Raw genomic sequence first — 21,813 nt, forward strand, 5'->3', positions numbered from 1 at the left:
GGGTGCCAGAAAAACCCCAGCCAGGGCTGGCCCTCACATGCCTTATGCTGGGCCCTGGAAAAGGCCCTCACTAGGGCCATATCTCTTGCACCCATGGCTGCCGGCTCCCCTGTGCATTTGGTGCCACTGGGGCTCCCGTGATCCAAGCAGTCATACCACCTCTACACCCGGTTCTCACAGGGCCAGACCCAAGAGCTCCAAGGCAGCCTCAGGACCGGACTCCTGTGGGTGGACCACACGCAGAGGTGGGGATAAAACCAAAGCAGAACCCAGGGATGGGGTGACTAAGGAAGAGGATGGAAAATATTTCCATCAGCTGTACAAGCTGCAGATTAAATCCCCATGGTCAGCTAGGAAGACCCTGTGTCTATGGAACATCTGAGTAGACAATGAGTGTTCCCACAAATGAAAACGGTCCAGCTCTGGCAGCTGTGGACTTTGGGGGCAGCACACGCAGGAAGTGGGCCACATCAGAGTCAGAGGGGTCCCCACAGGGCCCACAGCAGTTCTGGAGACCAGCCCAGAGGCAGAGGAGGGGCTCCTGGGGAGGCGGAGGGGGACTGTGGCTCACTGAGTGTGCAAGGACCTTCACAGCAGATACCCCAGGGAAACATAATTATTACTATTAATTTTATTATGTTTTGATTCATTCTGTTGTTGGTTCTGGCTTCTTTTTTTATTTTTCCTTTGGTTTCTTTTTCTTTCTTTTTTTGTTTGTTCTTGTTTTAGTTTTTTTTTTTTTATTTAGTCTTTTGGGATCTCTGTGTTTTATAACATATTTTTTTTTATACATTTCTATTTTTACTTTGCTTTTCTGTTGTTCTGTGTTCTTTTCCCTAATTTTTTTCTTCCTCTTTTTCTTCAGTTTTTTTTTAATATTTCCATTTCTATTTTGCTTTTCTGTTCTGTGTTTTTTCCCTTTTTATTTTATTATTATTATTTTTAAATCATTGTTATCAGTTTGTTCTATTTCCTTGCTTTATTCTTCAGTGGGCACACTGCTTTGGTTTTGTTTTTAGGTTATGTGTTTCTGTTAGTATTAATCCTAGTTGATTTCATTTTTGAGTTCTATTTGTCTGGTTGTTCTCTTGCTTTTTGTTTTATTTGCCTCTGTTTTTGTTTCTTTTATGTGTGTGTGTATTTCCTTGTTTCTGTTTGTTTGGTTTTGTTTTTAACATTTCTCTGGGGTTTTGTTTGTCTTTTTTTTTTAAATATATTTTCTACTTTATTATTACTTTTTTAGATTTCTGTTTCTATGTTGCTTTTCTGTTCTGTCTTCTTTCCCCTTTCTCTTTCTCTTCTTTTTCTTCTTTAAAATGTCATTTTTTTCAGTTTTGTTTCCTTGCTTCATTCTTCGGTTGGCACTCTGCTGTGGTTTTGTTTTTTGGTTTTGGGTTTTTGTCGGCTTTCTTCTTAATTGCTTGATTTTGTCTTGGGTTCTTTTGTTTGTCTGGTTATTCGCTTGCTATTTGCTTTACTTGGTTCTGTTTTTGCTTCTTTTGTGTGTGAGCATTTCCTTGTTTCTGTTTCTATTTGTTTGATTTTACTTTTTACTATTTGTCTGGGGTTTTGTTAGACTTTGTTTTCTTTTTTTTTTTAAACCCCTTTATTGCCGGGACAAGCGACTTGCAGGGTGTTGGTCCCTCGACCAGAAGTCGGGCCTGAGGCTCTGGAGTGGGAACACTGAGTCCAGGATGCTGGACCAGTAGAGAATTCCCAGCCCCAGGGAAGATTAATCTCGGAGAGCTCTCACGGAGGCCTCTATCTGAATCCAAGACCCAGCTTCACCCAACTGCCAGCAGCTCCCAGTGCTGGACGCCTCACAACAAACAACAAGACAGGAACACAAATGCACCCATCAGCACACAGACTACCTAAAGCCATACTAAGCTCACAGACACCCCAAAGCATACCACCTGACACGGCCCTACTCACCAGAGGGAAAAGACTCAGCTTCACCCACCAGAACGCAGGCACCAGTCCCTCCCATCAGGAAGCCTGCACAAGACACTGGACCAACCCCACCACCGGGCAGAGAACAGAAGCAAGAGGACCTACGACCCTGCAGCCGAGGGAAAGGAGACCTCAAATACTGTAAATTACACAAAATGAGAAGACAGAGAAATATCTTACAGGCAAAGGAGCAAGATAAAAACCCACAAGACCAAATAAATGAGGAGGAAATAGGCAAAGTACCTGAAAAAGAATTCAGAGTAATGATAGTAAAGATAATTCGAAATCTTGGAAATATAATAGACAAAATACAAGAAATATTTAACAAGGACCTAGAAGATCTAAAGAGCAAACAAACAGTAATGAACAGCACAATAACTGAAATTAAAAATACTCTAGGGCTTCCCTGGTGGTGCAGTGGTTGAGAGTCTGCCTGCCGATGCAGGGGACATGGGTTTGTGTCCACATGCCGTGGAGCGGCTAGGCCCGTGAGCCATGGCCGTTGAGCCTGCACGTCCAGAACCTGTGCTCCACAACAGGAGAGGCCACAACAGTGAGAGGCTCACATACCGCAAAAAAAAAAAAAAAATACTCTAGAAGGAATCAATAGCAGAATAACTGAGGCAGAAGAACGGATAAGTGAGCTGGAAGATAGAATGGTGGAAATAACTGCCACAGAGCAGAATAAAGAAAAAAGAATGAAAGGAATGGAGGACAGTCTCAGAGACCTCTGGGACAACATTAAACACACCAACGTTCGAATTAAAGGTGTCCCAGAAGAAGAAGAAAAAAAGAAAGGGTCTGAGAAAATATTTGAAGAAATTATAGTTAAAAACTTCCCCAACGTGGGAAAGGAAACAGTCAAGTCCAGGAAATGCAGAGAGTCGTGTACAGGATAAACCCAAGGAGAAACACGCTGAGACACATATGAATGAAACAAAAATTAAACACAAAAAATATTAAAATCAGCAAGGGAAAAGCAACAAATAATATACAAGGGAATCCCCATAAGGTTAACAGCTAATCTTTCAGCAGAAACTCTACAGGCCAGAAGGGAGTGGCAAGATATATTTAAAGTGATGAAAGGGAAAAACCTACAACCAAGATTACTCTACCCAGCAAGGATCTCATTCAGATTTGACATAGAAATCAAAAGCTTTACAGACAAGCAAAAGTTAAGAGAATTCAGCATCACCAACCAGCTTTACAACAAATGCTAAAGGAACTTCTCTAGGCAGGAAACACAAGAGAAGGAAAAGACCTACAAAAACAAACCCAAAACAATTACGAAAATGGTAATAGGAATATGCATATCAATAATTACCTTAAATGTAGATGGATTAAATGCCCCAACGAAAAGACACAGACTGGCTGAATGGATATGAAAACAAGATCCGTATATATGCTGTCTACTAGAGACCAACTTCAGACCTAGGGACACATACAGACTGAAAGTGAGGGGATGGAAAAAGACATTACATGCAAATGGGAATTAAAAGAAAGCTGGAGTAGCAATACTCATATCAGACAAAAAAGACTTTAAAATAAAAACTACTATAAGAGACAACGAAGGACACTATATGATCAAGGGATCAATCCAAGAAGAAGATATAACAATTGTAAATATCTATGCATCCAACATAGGAGCACCTCAATACATAAGGCAAATGCTAACAGCCATAAAAGGGGAAATCAACAATAACACAGTAATAGTAGGGTGACTTTAACACCCCACTTACACCAATGGACAGATCATCCAAAGTGAAAATAAACAAGGAAACACAAGCTTTAAATAACACATTAGACCAGATGGACTTAATTGCTATTTATGGGACATTCCATCCAAAAACAACAGAATACACTTTCTTCTCAACTGCACACGGAACATTCTGCAGGATAGATCACATTTTGGGTCACAACTCAAGCCTCAGTAAATTTAAGAAAATTGAAATCATATCAAGAATCTTTTCTGACCACAACATTATGAGACTAGATATCAATGACAGGAAAAGAACTATAAAAAATACAAACGCATGGAGGCTAAACAATACGCTACTAAATAACCAAGAGATCACTAAAGAAATCAAAGAGGAAATCAAAAGTACCTAGAAGCAAATGATAATGAAAACACGATGACCCAAAACCTATGGGATGCAGCAAAGGCAGTTCTAAGAGGGAAGTTTATAGCAATACAATCCTACCTCAAGAAATAAGAAAAATCTGAAATAAACAACCTAACCTTATACCTAAAGCAATTAGAGAAAAACAAAAAAACCCCAAAGTTAGCAGAAGGAAAGAAATCATAAAGATCAGATCAGAAATAAAGGAAAAAGAAATGAAGGACACAATAACAAATATCAGTAAAACTAAAAGCTGGTTCTTTGAGAAGATAAACAAAATTGATAAACCATTAGCCAGACTCATCAGGAAAAAAAGGGAGAAGGCTCAAATCAACAGAGTTAGAAATGAAAAAGGAGAAGTAACAACTGACACTGCCGAAATACAAAGTGTTATAGACTACTACAACCAACTCTATGCCAATAAAATGGACAACCTGGATTAAATGGACAAATTCTTAGAAAAGGACAACCTTCGAAGACTGAAACAGGAAGAAATAGAAAACATGAACAGACCAATCACAAGTAATGAAATTGAAACTGTGATTAACGATATTCCAACAAATAAAAGCCCAGGGCTAGATGGCTTCACAGGCAAATTCTGTCAAACATTTAGAGAAGAGCTAACACCTATCCTCAAACTCTTCCAAAATATAGCAGAGGGAGGAACACTCCCAAACTCATTCTATGAGGCCAACATCACCCTGATACCAAAACCAGACAAAGATGTCGCAAGGAAAGAAAATTACAGGCCAGTATCACTGATGAACATAGATGCAAAAATCCTCAACAAAATACTAGCAAACAGAATCCAACAACCCATTAAAAGGATGATACACCATGATCACGTGGGGTTTATCCCAGGAATGCAAGGATTCTTCAACATATGCAAATCAGTCAATGTGATACACCATATTAACAAACTGAAGGATAAAAACTATATGATCATCTCAATAGATGCAGAAAATAACATTCCATTGTACATATGTGCCACATCTTCTTTATCCATTCATCTGTTATGGGCATTTAGGTTGCTTCCATGTCCTGGCAATTGTAAATAGTGCTGCAATGAACATTGTGGTACATGTATCTTTTTGAATTATGGTTTTCTCAGGATATATGCCCAGTAGTGGGATTGCTGGGTCATATGGTAGTTCTATTCAGTGCAATCCCTATCAGATTACCAATGGTATTTTTCATAGAACTAGGACAAAAAATTTTACAGTTTGTATGGAAACACATAAGACCCCGAATAGCCAAAGCAATCTTGAGAAAGAAAAACGGAGCTGGAGGAATCAGGCTCCCTGACTTCAGACTATACTACAAAGCTACAGTAATCAAGACAGTATGGTACTGGCACAAAAACAGAAATATATATCAATGGAAATGGGTAGAAAGACCAGAGATAAACCCACGCACATATGGTCACCTTATCTTTGACAAAGGAGGCAAGAATATACAATGGAGAAAAGACAGTCTCTTCAACAATTGATGCTGGGAAAACTGGACATGTAAAAAATGAAACTAGAACACTTCCTAACACCATACACAAAAATAAACTCAAAATGGATTAAAGACCTAAATGTAAGGCCAGACACTGTAAAACTCTTAGAGGAAAACATAGGCAGAACACTCTGTGACATAAATCACAGCAAGATCCTTGTTGACCCACCTCCTAGAGAAATGGAAATAAAAACAAAAGTAAACAAATGGGACGTAATGAAACTTAAAAGCTTTTGCACAACAAAGGAAACCATGAACAACACGAAAAGACAACCCTCAGAATGGGAGAAAATATTTGCAAATTAAGCAACTGACAAGGATTAATCTCCAAAATTTACAAGCAGCTCATGCAGCTCAATATCAAAAAAGGAAACAACACAATCCAAAAATGGGCAGAAGACCTAAATAGACATTTCTCCAAAGAAGACATACAGATTGCCAACAAACATATGGAAGCATGCTCAACATTCCTGATCATTAGAGAAATGCAAATCAAAACTACAATGAGGTATCACCTCACACCAGTCAGAATGGCCATCATCAAAAAATCTACAAATGATAAATGCTGGAGATGGTGTGGAGAAAAGGGAACCCTCTTGCACTGTTGGTGGGAATGTAAATTGTTACAGCCACTATGGAAAACAGTATGGAGGTTCCTTAAAAAACTACAAATAGAACTACCATATGACCCAGCAATCACACTACTGAGCACATACCCTGAGAAAAGCATAATTCAAAAAGAGTCGTGTACCACAATATTCACTGCAGCTCTGTTTACAATAGCCAGGACATGGAAGCAACCTAAGTGTCCATCGACAGATGAATGGATAAAGAAGATGTGGCACATATATACAATGGAATATTACTCAGCCATAAAAAGGAACGAAATTGAGTTATTTGTAATAAGGTGGATGGACCTAGAGTCTGTCATACAGAGTGAAGTAATTCAGAAAGAGAAAAACAAATACTGTATGCTAATGCACATATATGGAATCTAAAGAAACGGTACTGATGAACCTAGTGGCAGGGCAGGAATAAAGACGCAGATGTAGAGAACTGATTTGAGGACACAGGGGGTGAAGGGGAAGCTGGGATGAAGTGGAAGAGTAGCATTGACATATATACACTACCAAGTGTAAAATAGCTAGTGGGAAGCAGCTGCATAGCACCGGGAAATCAGCTCAATGCTTTGTGTTGGCCTAGAGGGGTGGGATAGGGAGGGTGGGAGGGAGGCTCAAGAGGGAGGGGATATGGGGATATATGTATACTGATTCACTTTGTTGTACAACAGAAACTAACACAACATTGTGAAGCAATTATATTCCAATAAAGATATTAAAAAATACATATAGAAAAAACAAAAAGAAAACAAACAAAAATTTAGTTTTAAAAATAGTGTAATAGCATGACTGAAATTTGGAAGGCAGAGAAAAGATTTCACCCGTAATTTTTCTGTAGGTTTGTTTATTTAATGTGGTCACAGTTAATGTGTATATAATTTTGTCTCACTTTCTTCACTTAGCGTTGTATCCAAACCATCATTATTTAAAAATGTGTCCTTCTAACAGCTATTTGAAATGTGTTTATCAACCACAATGTGGTTTTTTTATCTTTTTTTTTTTTTTTTTAACATCCCCAAGGTTTCAAATTGGCATTTGTTTTTAAAACTTCTTCTGTAGATTACGGCTCCTGTTGCAGTCTGTTGTGGATGCTAACATGAATGCTCTCCGGGTTTGGGGAGGAGGAATTTATGAGCAGGATGAATTCTATGAACTCTGTGATGAACTAGGAATAATGGTGAGTAATTGACAGCTCATTATTTTCTTTGTTGATTTGTTACTGTATCCTCAGTTTGACCTCCAGTGTTCTGAGTGGGTGATATTGCCTATTCCTTTGTGTTTTTTTTTTCATTGAAGTGTAGTTGATTTACAATGTTATGCTAGTTTCAGGTGTACAGTGAAGTGATTCAGTTATACATATATATGCATATTCTTTTCCTTTATGGTTTATTACAGGATATTGAATATAGTTCCTATGCTACACAGTAGGACCTTGTTGTTTATCTATTTTATATATAGTAGTTTGTATCTGCTAATCCCAAACTCCTAATTTATCCTTCCCCAGCTCCTTCCCCTTTGATAATCATAAGTTTGTTTTCTATGTCTGTGTTTCTGTGTCATAAATAAATTCATTTGTGTCATATTTTAGATCCCACGTATAAGTGATATCATAGCCCATTCCTTCTTTTCTCAGAGTGAGGAATGATGTTCCACTTTTCTGCAAAGGAATAAATGGCATCTCGCAAACCCTGAGCCATAGTTGATAGTGAATATCATAATTATTTTAAATGATAGACATTCTGCATATTGGCTATATCTAAGCATATATCTATATTTTCTTTGTAATTTTCTTTGTGATAGGAGGGTAAGCATAAAAAAGAAAATAAAGTATTAAAAAGTTTTAACTTTAAGGAGATCTAACAAGACCTAGAGAGAAGAAAAATGATAAAATTAAATTTTAATAGCTGTGCTTAATATTGTCATTAAGTACTCTGAACATAGTTTGCATTGGTGAGGGTTAAGCAAAGGAAATATAGTCTTTTAGTTCTAGTATTACAGTTCTAAAATATAAAGCACTTCATAGCAGAGTAGTAATTTTAATAATATTGACAATGCTCATGGTCATGATGATGTGACAATATGCTGTAATATTCCAGACATTGTTCTCAGTGCTCTGCAGCTATTATTTTATTTTAGCTTCATGCCCACTCTATGAGGTAGTTACTGTTGTTCTCTATCCCCATTTTACAGGTAGGAAAACTGACATGTGGAGAAGTTAACTAGCCCAAACTCACACAGTGGGTATATGGTGGAACTGAAGTTCTGAGTCAGGCCAACTACTGCGTCGTAATGGCCTCCCTAGCAATGCACTTAAGTGGTTTCATTTCTAAACTGTCCATGTAGTAATCCTTTTGGCCATGAAGTTAATTCCTTTATAAACAAAATACGTTTCTTAACAGTCTGGGCCATCACTCAGTACCAAATTCCTGGTGAAAATCAGAGTGAATCAGGAGTGAGAAGGGGTTGGGAGAAAGCTTCTTACTGAATTTCATATTCCCCTCAGCACAAGCACTGTTTCATTATTTGAATTCCCTTTTCTTCTTTTTCTTTTCTGCCTACCTAACATTTTCTCTTCTCAGGTTTCCCTACAGTTCCAGAGAGTCTGTGAGTGCCTTTCCCAGTACCTCATGCTTTGTGATGCTCAAATGATCACACTCATTGGGCTAAGTTGATTTTTCATTTGCATGAAAGATAATGCCCAAAGTTCAGAATGAAGAATTTCTTTCTGGGCAGTAAAATCTATGGAAGTGCTATATTGCCTTTTATTTGATTTGATAGGTATGGCAGGATTTTATGTTTGCCTGTGCACTTTACCCAACTGATCAGGATTTCATGGATTCAGTGAGAGCAGAAGTTTCTTACCAGGTATGTTATTACCATTTCAAGTAGAAGTAAAGGCTTAAGTTTTAGTTCTGCCTTTTGTTAAACCTCTCCTTGTTTCTTCTTTTTAAAAAAAATTTTATTGAAATATAGTTGATTTACAGTGTTGTGTTTAGTTTCTTCTCCTTGTTTCTTTTTGTTGTTCTCTTTACTAAATCCCATGAAAAAAATCAGTCAGGTAATTGACTACCTAGGCGATTCCACCCAGTCTCATGACTTTAACTCTTCCTATTGGCTGATGACTGTCAGATTTATTCCTGGCCCTGACTCATCTGCTGAATTCCTCGTTCTTATTATCCAGCTGCCTACTTGGTGCCTCTACTTGGAGGTCTAATAGGAATCTCAAATGTAACATGTCCAAACCAAACTTATATTACCTTCCCCAGACTTGCTTTTCTTGCAGTTTTCCCCACCTCGATAAATGGCGATGCCAGTCTTTGAATTTCTCAGGTCAAAAATTTTAAGTGATTCTTGACTCCTTGATTTCTTTTACATTCCACATATAAGCACTTTTATATTTATAGATCTATGAATGCAAAGAAGTGATTGTATCCTAGCTCTGTCCACTGAAAAGACCTAGAAACAGTGAACAACCTAGTCATATTGAGCATTCTTATATTGAAATAATCCCACTAAGAGAAGGGTTCTTAGAGAAATGGCTGATACCAAGTCTGGGACAGGAAGTATACTAGATGGTCCTGAAATATTTTGGCATACCAATAACAAGGAAACTATCAAAGATACGTTAAAAGAACTTTGATGAGACTCTGACCAACCAAAAGTGGGACAACTTGAAATTCAATAAGGATAAGAATGTCAGTGGATTGAAATCCATCAAGTATGTTAAAATCCACGAGTTCGTAATTAGAGTGTCTGTGAATGTATTTTTGTGTGAAAACACAAAAGAAATGAAAAAAAAAGATTATTATAACATTCAAGATAGTGGTTACTTTTGGAAGGAAGGAGGGGCTACGATTAGGAAGGGGTACATGAGGGCTTCTGGGGTGCTTGGTAAAGTTTTCTTTCTTTGGCTGGATTGTGTGTTATAAGTGTGATTGCCTTATAATAGTTCACCATGTCATAATTTGTTTTCTGTAGTTTTCTGAAGTTTAGAGAATGAACATTGAATCATCCCTTGCTCAGAGCCCTCCAGATAAAATTAAAGGTCCTCACCATGCACTATCCTGTCTCAGCCTCCCTCTCCAGCCTCATCAAGCGCCGTTTTCCCCGTACTCTCTGTGCCCCGGAGCGCCTTCTCTATTACCCTCTCCTGTGGACCACCTCGCTCGTGTTTTTCTGGCCCGTCTCACCTTGGGCATGACTCTCTGGGAAGAAGCTTTCTATGTCTGCAAGTCTAGATTAGGTCATTTTCCCTTTGTGACATACATCACACTTGAAATTACGTTTTCGATATTTTGTCACTGCATCAAAATTATAATATCCCTGAGGCCTAGGGCATGTTCCTCCCTGTATGTCCCCATGATCTGGCTGTTTTATTCATCAGATGTATAGATGGATGGATGAATGAATAACTTTTAAAATATTAATTATAGTTATGTAGGTTGTAAACATGTCAGTTTTATTTTTAATTTTCTGTCACACAAGTAAAATATGATATCTATGTGTTTTCAGTTCTTTTATATATTTTAAAGAGGAGAACTTTTTAATTGCAGAGTTAATTAAAATTTTAAAGTAAAGCTCACCGGAAAATTCTAGGTCAGTTCGAAGGGTGTGTGTAGCACAGAGTCACTGAAGCTTTTTGTCTCTTCAGTATCTGTATTTGTGTTTTCATCAGTACCATAAACATGCCTGTCACAGTTGGTCACAGCCCTCACTTACGTGGGCATATACAGAGGCAAATAAGGAAATACTGTTTATAAGACTGGTTAAGAAAAAACACAAGACTTTAATTTTTTTAATGAGATATATCTCTTTAAGATATTCTTACTGCGTCTCTACTTCATGTATGGGTTACTTGGCATATTGAATGGAGACCACGGAGAGAACATCAGCTGGGATCCATCACGTAATCGTCCATTACAGTGCAAGAGAAGCTATAAATACCAATGAGGTTATATTGCTGAAACATGTTTGAAAAGAATTTCCCTTGACTGTTGACTCACTCTGTTGTTGGCAAAGAGCTTTAATTGCCTTCTTCTGCTGGGCTACATCTTCCAGTGTGTCAGAAGAACTGGATCCTTTCACGTTTATGTAGGGCGGGCAGTGAGCCCAGTTCACTCAGACCTCAACTCTTAAGGCAGGCAGGATATTCAGATTCCCTAATTTCTTCTTCTATGTTTAGATATATTCAGTGACTTACTTGTAGTTGTGGCTTGCGGGCTGTAGAGCACAGGCTCGGTAATTTTGTCGCACGGGCCCAGTTGCTCTGCAGCATGTGGGATCTTCCCGGACCAGGGCTTGAACCCGTGTCCCCTGCATTGGCAGGCGGATTCTTAACCACTGTGCCACCAGGGAAGTCCAGTTGATTTCCTAAGACAGGACATTGATAGTTATTTCAGGGGACAGCCTCTTGATGTCCTAATCTTTTTTCCTTTAGAATATTCCATATATTTGTCCTTAACTTTCAGAGTGTCTCTGGTACTCACTTGCTTTGTAAAACCCTCTCTAACTGTCCTGGTTTTCTGATCTTGGTGGAAACTGTGTGGGAACTTCAGTTCCTCTCTCAGCGGTAGTGTTTGTTCTGCCTCATTTCTTTCTTCACAGAAAACTCCAACTTGCTCTTGAGAAGCTAAGCCCTGTAACGTAACTTCTCCTGCCTTTTGTATTTCTTAGAACCTTTTTGTGGCAAGTCAGATAACGATGAGGTTGATTTATTTTTCTCTTTTAATGAAAGGGATTACAGTTTCTTTAGTTATATGGCGAGAAGAGGAACCCTATTTTCTCAATGTTTATAAAATCTAGATAAAAAGAATCTCAGTGATTTCTTAAAATGTCTTCCCACATGTAACATTACTGCTCATTTTCTGATGAGTTCCTGGCACGTAAAAATACATGTGCAGAAAGACAATGGCTGTAACTTTATGAGTAATTACAGCTCTGAGCTCTCTTATGTTGAGCATTTGAAAATTATTTTGTTTTCTTCAATTTTAGGTCAGGAGACTGAAATCTCATCCCTCCGTCATCACATGGAGTGGAAATAATGAAAATGAAGCAGCTTTGATGTTGAATTGGTATGGTATACAGTCCAGCAACCTGTCCACCTACATCGATGATTATGTGACACTGTATGTGAAAAACATCCGAAGGATTGTCTTCGAAGTAAGTTCAGACATACCTTGGAGATGTTGCAGGATCGGTTCCAGATACCACAATAGAGAGAATATTGCGATAAAGCTAGTCACATGAATTTTTGGTTTCCCAGTGCATAGAAAAGCTACGTTTACACTATACTGTAGTCTATTAAGTGTACAATAGCATTATGTCTTAAAAAACAATGTACATACCTTAATTTAAAAAATACTTCATTGGTAAAAATGGCTAATCATTATCTGAGCCTTCAGCGAGTCATAATTTCTTTGCTGCTGGAGGGCTGTGCCTCGATGTTGATGCTGCCGACTGATCAGGGTGGTGGCTGCTGAGGGCTGGGGTGGCCATGGGAATTTCTCAAAATGAGACAGCAACCAAGTTTGCCACATCGATCGACTCTTCCTTTTAGGAGCTGTTTTTCTGTAGCATGCAAGGCTGTTTGATAGCATTTTACCCACAGTAAAACTTCTTTCAAAACTGGAGTCAATTCTCTGAAACTCTGCCATTGCTTTATCAACTAAATTTATGTGATGTTCTCAATTCTTTGTTACCATTTCAGCAGTCTTTACAGCATCTTCACCAGGAGTAGATTCCATCTCAAGAAACCCCTTTGTTTGCTCAACTGTAGAAAGCAACTCCTTATCTGTTCAGGTTTTATCATGAGATTGAAGCAATTCTGTCACATCTTCAGGCTCCACTTTTAATTCTCGTTCTCTTGCTATTTCCACCACACCTGTTGTTTCTTCCTCCACTGGAGTCTTGAACCCCTCAAGTCATCCATGAGGGCTGGAATCAACTTCTTCCAAACTCCTGTGCATGTTGATACTTTGACCTCTTCCCATGAATCATGAATGTTCTTCATGGCATCTAGAATGGTGAATCCTTTCCAAAAGGTTTTCAGTTGAATTTGCCCAGATCCTGTAGAGGAATTTCTAGCTATAGCCTTACAAAGTGTATTTCTTAAATAATAACACTTGAAAGTCAAAATTACTCCTTGATCCACGGCTGCAGAATGGATGTTGTGTTAGGGGGCATGAAAACGTCATTAATCTTGTTGTGCATCTCCATCAGAGCTCTTGGGTTGACCAGGTGTGTTGCCAATGAGCAGTCATATTTTGAAAGAAATCTTTTTTTTCTGAGCAATAGGTCTCAGCAGTGGTTTTAAAATATTCAGCAAACAATGTTGTAAACAGCTGTGCTGTCATATAGACTTTGTTGTGCCGTTGATAGAGATAGGCAGAGTAGACTGAGCATCATCTTTCAGGGTCCTCAGATTTTCAGAATGGTAAATCAGCATATTGCTAAATGAGCAACTTAAAGCCAAGTACAATAGCCCTTAACAAGAGAGTCAGCTTGTCCTGTGAAGCTTTGAAGCCAGGCATTCATTTCTCCTTAGCTGTGAAAGCCCTAGATGGTGTCTTCTTCCAATAGAAGGCTGTTTCATACGTTGAAAGTCTGTTGTTTGGCGTAGCCCCCTTTTTAAATTATCTTAGCTAGATCTTCTAGATAACTTGCTGCAGCTTCTATTATACGTCAGCACTTGCTACTTCACTTTGCTCTTTGATGTTATGGAGACGGCTTCTTTCCTTAACTCCCATGAACCAACCTCTGCTGGCTTCGAACATTTCTTCTGCAGCTTCCTCACCTCTCTCAGCCTTCATAGAATTGAAGAGAGTTAGGGCCCTGCTCTGGAATAGGCTTTGGCTTAAGAGAGTCCGTGGCTGTTTTGATCTTCTATCCAGAACTTCTCCATATCAGCAATAAGGCTGTTTTGCTTTCTTATCATTCATGTGTTCACTGGAGTAACACTTTCTGTTTTCTTCAAGAATTTTTCCTTTGCATTCACAACTTGGCTAACTACCTGGTGAAAGAGGCCTAGCTTTGGGCCTGTCTTGGGTTTTGACGTGCCTTCCTCGCTAAGCTTAATCATTTCTAGCTTTTGCTTTAAATGAGAGACCCGTACTCTTCCTTTCACTTGAACACAAAATTGGCCTACTTTCCATACTGTGTGTCTCAGGGAACAGGGAGGTCTGGAGGGAGGGAGATGGGGGAATGGTTGGTTAGTGGAGCAGTCAGAACACACACAACACGTATGGATTACGTTTGCCATCTTGTATGGATGGCTTTGTGGTGCCACAAAACAATTACAATAATAATATCAAAGATCACTGATTACAGATCACCATAACAAGTATAATAGTTAAAAATTTGAATTACTGCATAAATTACCAAAATGTGACACAGACACAGAATGAGCAAATGCTGTTGGAAATGGCACTGATAGACTTGCTTGATGCAGGGTTACCAGAAACCTTCAATTTGTAGTAACAATTGTATGCCTGTCATGCTTTTTAATGAAGTCGAATTTAAGAATCTGTCTTAAAAATGGATCAGTATGAATATTGATATTGTATATTCTTCTGTCCTGTTTTTAGCGTGGCCTTCAGCAATATCTTTTTAATTCAGAGTAGTCTATTATAATGCTGCAACATATGAAAGGATTCATGAATTGTGGACTTCTTTGAGAATTAATGCGTCTGTGAAACTCGCCACCCGTACACCAATATTGTGCTTAGAATTGCAAGTTGTCATGGCCTCTTTGGAGCCCATCCATGGATCCCCAAAGGCTGAGAATCTCTGTATTAAATGATTCATTGATATACCACTTCTTTTTTCCCCCATTTTTTGGTTCTTTAATATATTAATATACTGACTACTGTGAATTAATTTTCTAATGGTAAGCTAGTTGTAATATAAGCTCTGTTTAGTTATAATGCCTTGTTCTTTTGCTCTGCTAGATTTGATTTGCTAAGATTTTGGTAGAATTTAAAATTTCATATTCACAAGTGAAATTGGTATGTGGTAAGAATTGTAAACTCAAATGCCTAGAGGAGCCAAATTTGTTTTAAAAAGTTGAGTCAAGTGGAGTAGATGAGGTTCACAAAGAGAGAAGAGGGGACTGTGGTAATAGGAGAATGGATGTTGGGTCTCATAACATTTATATTCAGCATTAAAAAATGCTATCTAAACATAATTGGCAAGAAAGATTTGGCCCATAGAACCCAGCTTGTAGCATTTGGTGTGTATGTGTTTGTGCTCACCTCGCAGAATGAGTTAGGGGCCTTTTCCTTTTTAATATCTAGGAATAAAATAGAGATTATTTGTTTTATTGAGACAAATTCACCCATGTAACAGTCTGGGCCTAGTGCCTTTGCGGGGCATAGATTTTATTTTAATTTATTTTTTTATTGAAGTATAGCTGATTTACAATGTTGTATTAATTTCTGCTCTACAGCAAAGTGATTCAGTTATACACATATACACATTCTTTTTAAAATATTTTTTCCTTTATGGTTTATCATAGGATGTTGAATGTAGTTCCCTGTGCTATACAGTAGGACCTTGTTGTTTATCCATCCTATGTATAATAGTTTGCATCTGCTAACCTCAAACTCCCAGTCCACCCCTCCCCCACCCCCTTCCCCTTGGCAACCACAAGTCTGTTCTCTACGTCCTTGATTCTGTTTCTGTTTTGTAGATAGGTTCATTTGTATTAGATACTACATTTAAGTGATAACATAATGGTATTTGTCTTTCGCTTTCTGACTTACTTCACTTAGTATGATAATCTCTGGTTGTGTCCATGTTGCTGCAAATGGCATTATTTCATTCTTTTTTATGGCTGAGTAGTATTCCATTGTATATCTATACCACATCTTCTTTATCCATTTATCTGTTGATGGACGTTTAGGTTGTTTCCATGTCTTGGCTATAGGGTTGCATGTGTCTTTTTGAATTATAGCTGTGTCTGGATATGTGCCTAGGATTTCTGGATCAAACAGTAATTCTATTTGTAGGTTTTAAGGAACTCCTATACTGTTCTCCATAGTGGCTGTATCAATTTACATTCCCAGCAGTGCAAGAGGGTTCCCTTTTCTCCACACCCTCTCCAGCATTTGTTGTTTGTAGATTTTCTGATGATGCCCATTCTAACTGGTGTGAGGTGATACCTCATTGTAGTTTTGATCTGCATTTCTCTAATAATTAGTGATGTTGAGCAGCTTTTCATGTGCTTCTTGGCCATCTGTATGTCTTCTTTGGAGAAATGTCAAGTTAGGTCTTCTGCCCAGTTTTGGATTGGGTTGTTTGTTTCTTTAATATTGAGCTGCATGAGCTGTTTATATATTTTGGAGATTAATCCTTTGTCCGTTGATTCGTTTGCGAATATTTTCTCCCATTCTGAGGGTTGTCTTTTCATCTTGTTTTTGGTTTCCTTTGCTGTGCAAAAGCTTTTAAGCTGCATTAGGTCCCATTTGTTTATTTCTGTTTTTATTTCCATTACTCTAGGAGGTGGGTCAAAAAAGATCTTGCTGTGATTTATGTCATAGAGTGTTCTTCCTATGTTTTCCTCTAAGAGTTTTATAGTGTCCGGTCTTACATTTAGGTCTTTCATCCATTTTGAGTTTATTTTTGTGTATGGTGTTAGGGGGTGTTCTAACTTCATTCTTTTACATATAGCTGTCCAGTGTTCCCAGCACCACTTATTGAAGAGACTGTCTTTTCTCCATTGTATATCCTTGCCTCATTTGTCATAGATGAGTTGACCATAGATTCATGGGTTTATCTCTGGGCTTTCTATCCATTTCCATTGATTATATTTCTGTTTGTGTGCCAGTACCATATTGTCTTGATTACTGTAGCTTTGTAGTATAGTCTGAAGTCAGGGAGTCTGATTCCTCTAGCTCCATTTTTCTTTCTCAAGATTGCTTTGGCTATTCGGGGTCTTTTGTATCTCCATACAAATTGTAAAATTTTTTGTTCTAGTTCTGTGAAAAATGCCATTGGTAATTTGATAGGGATTGCATTGAATCTGTAGATTGCTTTGGGTAGTGTAGTCATTTTCACAATATTGATTCTTCCAATCCTAGAACATGGTATATCTCTCCATCTGTTTGTGCCATCTTTGATTTCTTTCGTAAGTGTCTTATAGTTTTCTGAGTACAGGTCTTTACCTCCTTATGTAGGTTTATTGCTAGGTATTTTATTCTGTTTGTTGCAATGGTGAATGGGATTGTTTCCTTAATTTCCCTTTCTGATCTTTTGTTGTTAGTGTATAGGAATGCAGGAGATTTCTGTGCATTAATTTTGTATCCTGCAACTTTACCAAATTCATTGATTAACTCTAGTAGTTTTCTGGTGGCATCTTTAGGATTCCCTATGTATAGTATCATGTCATCTGCAAACAGTGACAGTTTTACTTCTTCTTTTCCAGTTTGTATTCCTTTTATTTCTTTTTCCTCTCTGATTGCCATGGCTAGGACTTCCAAAACGTTATTGAATAATAGTGGTGAGAGTGGACATCCTTGTCTTGTTCCTGATCTTAGAGGAAATGCTTTCAGCTTTTCACAACTGAGAATGATGTTTGCTGTGGGTTTGTCATATATCGCCTTTATTATGTTGAGGTAGCTTCCCTCTATGCCCACTTTCTGGAGAGTTTTTATCATAAATGGGTGTTGAATTTTGTCAAAAGCTTTTTCTGCATCTATTGAGATGATCATATGGTTTTTATTCTTCAATTTGTTAATATGGTGTATCACACTGATTGATTTGCATATGTTGAAGAATCCTTGCATCCCTGGGATAAATCCCACTTGATCATGGTGTGTGATCCTTTTAATGTGTTGTTGGATTCTGTTTGCTAGTATTTTGTTGAGGATTTTTGCATCTGTATCCGTCAGTGATATTGGTCTGTAATTTTCTTTTCTTGTAGTATCTTTGTCTGGTTTTGGTATCAGGGTGATGGTGGCCTCATAGAATGAGTTTGGGAGTGTTCCTTCCTCTGCAGTTTTTTGGAAGAGTTTGAGAAAGATGGGTGTTAGCTCTTCTCTAAATGTTTGATAGAATTCACCTGTGAAGCCATCTGGTCCTGGACTTTTGTTTGTTGGAAGATTTTTAATCACAGTTTCAATTTCATTACTTGTGATTGGTCTTTTCTTATTTTCTATTTCTTCATGGTTCAGTCTTGGAAGGTTACATCCTTCTAAGAATTTGTCCATTTCTTCCAGGTTGTCCATTTTATTGGCATAGAGTTCCTTGTACTATTCTTTTATGACACTTTGTATTTCTGTGGTGTCCATTGTAACTTCTCCTTTTTCATTTCTAATTTTATTGATGTGAGTCTTCTCCCTCTTTTTCTTGATGAATCTGGCTAAAGGTTTATCAATTTTGTTTATCCTCTCAGAGAACCAGCTTTTAGTTTTATTGATCTTTGCTATTGTTTTCTTTGTTTCCATTTCATTTATTTCTACTCTGATCATAATGTTTTCTTTCCTTCTACTAACTTTGGGTTTTGTTTATTCTTTTTTCTCTAGTTCCTTTATATATGAGGTTAGATTGTTTATTTGAGATTTTTCTTGTTTCTTGAGGTAGGATTGTATTGCTATAAACTTCCCTCTTAGAACTACTTTTGCTGCATCTCATAGCTTTTGGATCGTCATGATTTTGTCGTCATTTGTCTCTAGGTATTTTTTGATTTTCTCTTTGATTTCTTCAGTGACCTCTTGATTATTTAGTAACATATTGTTTAGCCTCCATGTGTTTGTGTGCTTTATGTTTTTTTCCCTGTAATTTATTTCTAATCTCCTAGAATTGTGGTCAGAAAAGATGCTTGATGTGATTTCAATTTTCTTAAATTTACTGAGGCTTGATTTGTGACCCAAGATGTGATCTATCCTGGAGAATGTTCCATGTGCATTTGAGACGAAAGTGTAATCTGCTGTTTTTGGATGGAATGTCCTATAAATATCAAATCTGTCTGGTCTATTGTGTCATTTAAAGTTTGTGTTTCCTTATTAATTTTCTGTCTTGATGATCTGTCCATTGGTATGAATGGGGTGTTAAAGTCCCCCACTATTATTGTGTTACTGTTGATTTCCTCTTTTACAACTGTTATCATTTGCCTTATGTATTGAGGTGCTCCTATGTTGGGTGCATAGATATTTATAATTGTTATATCTTCTTCTTGGATTGATCCCTTGATCAATATGTACTGTCCTTCCCTGTTTCTTGTAACATTCTTTATTTTAAAGTCTTTTATATGATACGAGGATTGCTACTCCAGCTTTCTTTTGATTTCCATTTGCATGGAATATCTTTTTCCATCCCCCACTTTCAGTCTGAATGTGTCCCTAGGTCTGAAGTGGATGTCTTTTAGACAGCATATATATGGGTCTTGTGTTTGTATCCATTCAGCAATCCTATGTCTTTTGCTTGGAGCTTTTAATCCATTCACATTTAAGGTAATTAATGATATGTGTGTTCCTATTATCATTTTCTCAATTTTTTGGGTTTGTTTTTGTAGGCCCTTTTATTCTCTTGTGTTTCCCACTTAGAGAAGTTCCTTTAGCATTTGCTTTTGAGCTGGTTTGGTGGTGCTGAATTCTCTTAGCTTTTGCTTGTCTGTAAAGCTTTTGATTTCTCCATCAATTCTGAGATCCTTGCTGGGTAGAGTAATCTTGGTTATAGGTTCTTCCCTTTCATCACTGTAAATATATGGTGCCACTCCCTTCTGACTTGTAGAGTTTCTGCTGAGAAATCAGCTTTTAACCTTATGGGAGTTCCCTTGTACATTATTTATCATTTTCCCCTTGTTGCTTTCAATAATTTTTCTTTGTCTTCAATTTTTGTCAATTTGATTACTATGTGTCTCGGCATGTTTCTCCTTGGGTTTATCCTGCTGGGACTCTCTGTGCTTCCTGGACTTGGGTGGCTATTTCCTTTCCCACGTTAGGGAAGTTTTCAACTATAATCTTTTCAAATATTTTCTCAGGTCCTTTTCTGTCTCTCTTCTTCTTCTGGAACCCCTATAATGTGAATGTTGGTGTGTTAAATGTTGTCCCAGAAGTCTCTTAGGCTGTCTTCATTTCTTTTCATTCTTTTGTCTTTATTCTTTTCCACAGCAGTGAATTCCACCGTTCTGTCTTCCAAGTCACTTATCCATTCTTCTGCCTCAGTTATTCTGCTATTGATTCCTTCTAGTATATTTTTCATTTCAGTTATTGTGTTGTTCATCTCTGTTTTGTCCTTTAGTTCTTCTAGGTGTTTGTTCTTTAATTCTTCAAAGTCCTTGTGAAACATTTCTTGCATCTTCTCGATCTTTGCCTCCATTCTTTTTCTGAGGTCCTGGATCATCTTCACTATCATTTTTCTGAATGCTTTTTCTGCAAGGTTGCCTATCTTCACTTCATTTAGTTGTTTTTCTGGGGTTTTATCTTGTTCCTTTATCTGGTACATAGCCTTCTGCCTTTTCATCTTGTCTGTCTTTCTGTGAATGTGGTTTATGTTCCACAGGCTGCAGAACTGTAGTTCTTCTTGCTTCTGCTGTCTGCCCTCTGGTGGATGAGGCTATCTAAGACGCTTGTGCAAGCTTCCTGATGGGAGGGACTGGTGGTAGATAGAGTTGGGTGTTGTCCTGGTGGGCAGAGTTCAGTAAAACTTTAACCCGCTTTTCTGCTGATGGGTGGGGCTGGTTTCCTCCCTGTTGGTTGGTTGACCTGAGGCGACCCAGCACTGACACCTACAGGCTCTTTAGTGGGGTAATGGTGGACTCCGGGAGGGCTCACGCCAGGGAGTACTTCCTAGAACTTCTGCTGCTAGTGTCCTTGTCCCTGTAGTGAGCCACAGCCACCCCCTGCCTCTGCAGGTGACCCTCCAACACTAGCAGGTAGGTCTGGTTCAGTCTCCTATGGGCCATGGCTCATGGGCCCAGCCGCTCTGAGGCACGTGCGATCTTCCCAGACCGGGGCACGAACCCGTGTCCCCTGCATCGGCAGGCGGACTCTCAACCACCGCGCCACCAGGGAAGCCCTACAGTCTTCATTTTAAAGTCTATTTGTCTGATATAAGTTTAGCTACACCAGCTTTCTTTGGGGTTCCAGTTGCATGGAATATCCTTTTCCATTCCTTCAGTTTTAGTCTGAGTGACATACTACTTCTAAAATTCTATAATTGTACATGCTAAAGTAAAATTTGATATATATCATATATGAATATCTTGGCATGTGATATAGAGGCAAAGGGTTAGGAAAGAGCTTGTTGCCAACTTCACCTTAGAGCCCTTCCTTTATGGTAGTTCTCTTTCCACCACTATTTGTTTAATAGGCATATTATACTTGTATTTACTACATGAATACATACTTTATTTTAATATAAACTGGATTTCTTTTGCAGGAAGAGGAAGCATCATGTTTGTTTTTGTGGTAATGGCTTCAAAAGATCTGACTTTTTAGAAACTTTAATGTTTAACATGTGATTTAATAATCTAATTATCTTTATAATTTTGTATCTGTAATTAGATGTTTTAAATATTTGAAGTATATCCTTGAAGCAATTTGAAGAGAGATATTTTAAAAAGAATGGTATGTGATTTTGGCACTCAAATGTACCCAGATGATGGCATTATTCCATTTATGTGA

The 21,813-nt window shown here is 38.0% G+C and overlaps 1 protein-coding gene across 3 annotated transcripts in view; it reads left to right on the forward strand.

The window, feature by feature from the left end:
* MANBA (mannosidase beta) overlaps nt 1-21,813 on the forward strand; it is a 149,736-nt gene that overhangs the window by 46,940 nt on the left and 80,983 nt on the right. For all 3 annotated transcript variants that reach the window (XR_010943172.1, XR_010943171.1, XM_067736853.1), the window contains exons 9-11: nt 7,253-7,370; nt 8,972-9,058; nt 12,185-12,352. Coding sequence is in view for 1 of the 3 variants with exons in the window: in XM_067736853.1 (XP_067592954.1) it covers nt 7,253-7,370; nt 8,972-9,058; nt 12,185-12,352 (373 nt within the window). In the remaining 2 variants the exon portion in view is untranslated. The remainder of the gene's footprint in view (nt 1-7,252; nt 7,371-8,971; nt 9,059-12,184; nt 12,353-21,813) is intronic.

Source organism: Pseudorca crassidens, chromosome 4 (genome assembly GCF_039906515.1).
Source record: "Pseudorca crassidens isolate mPseCra1 chromosome 4, mPseCra1.hap1, whole genome shotgun sequence".
In the NCBI taxonomy this organism is placed as follows: Eukaryota; Metazoa; Chordata; class Mammalia; order Artiodactyla; family Delphinidae; genus Pseudorca; species Pseudorca crassidens.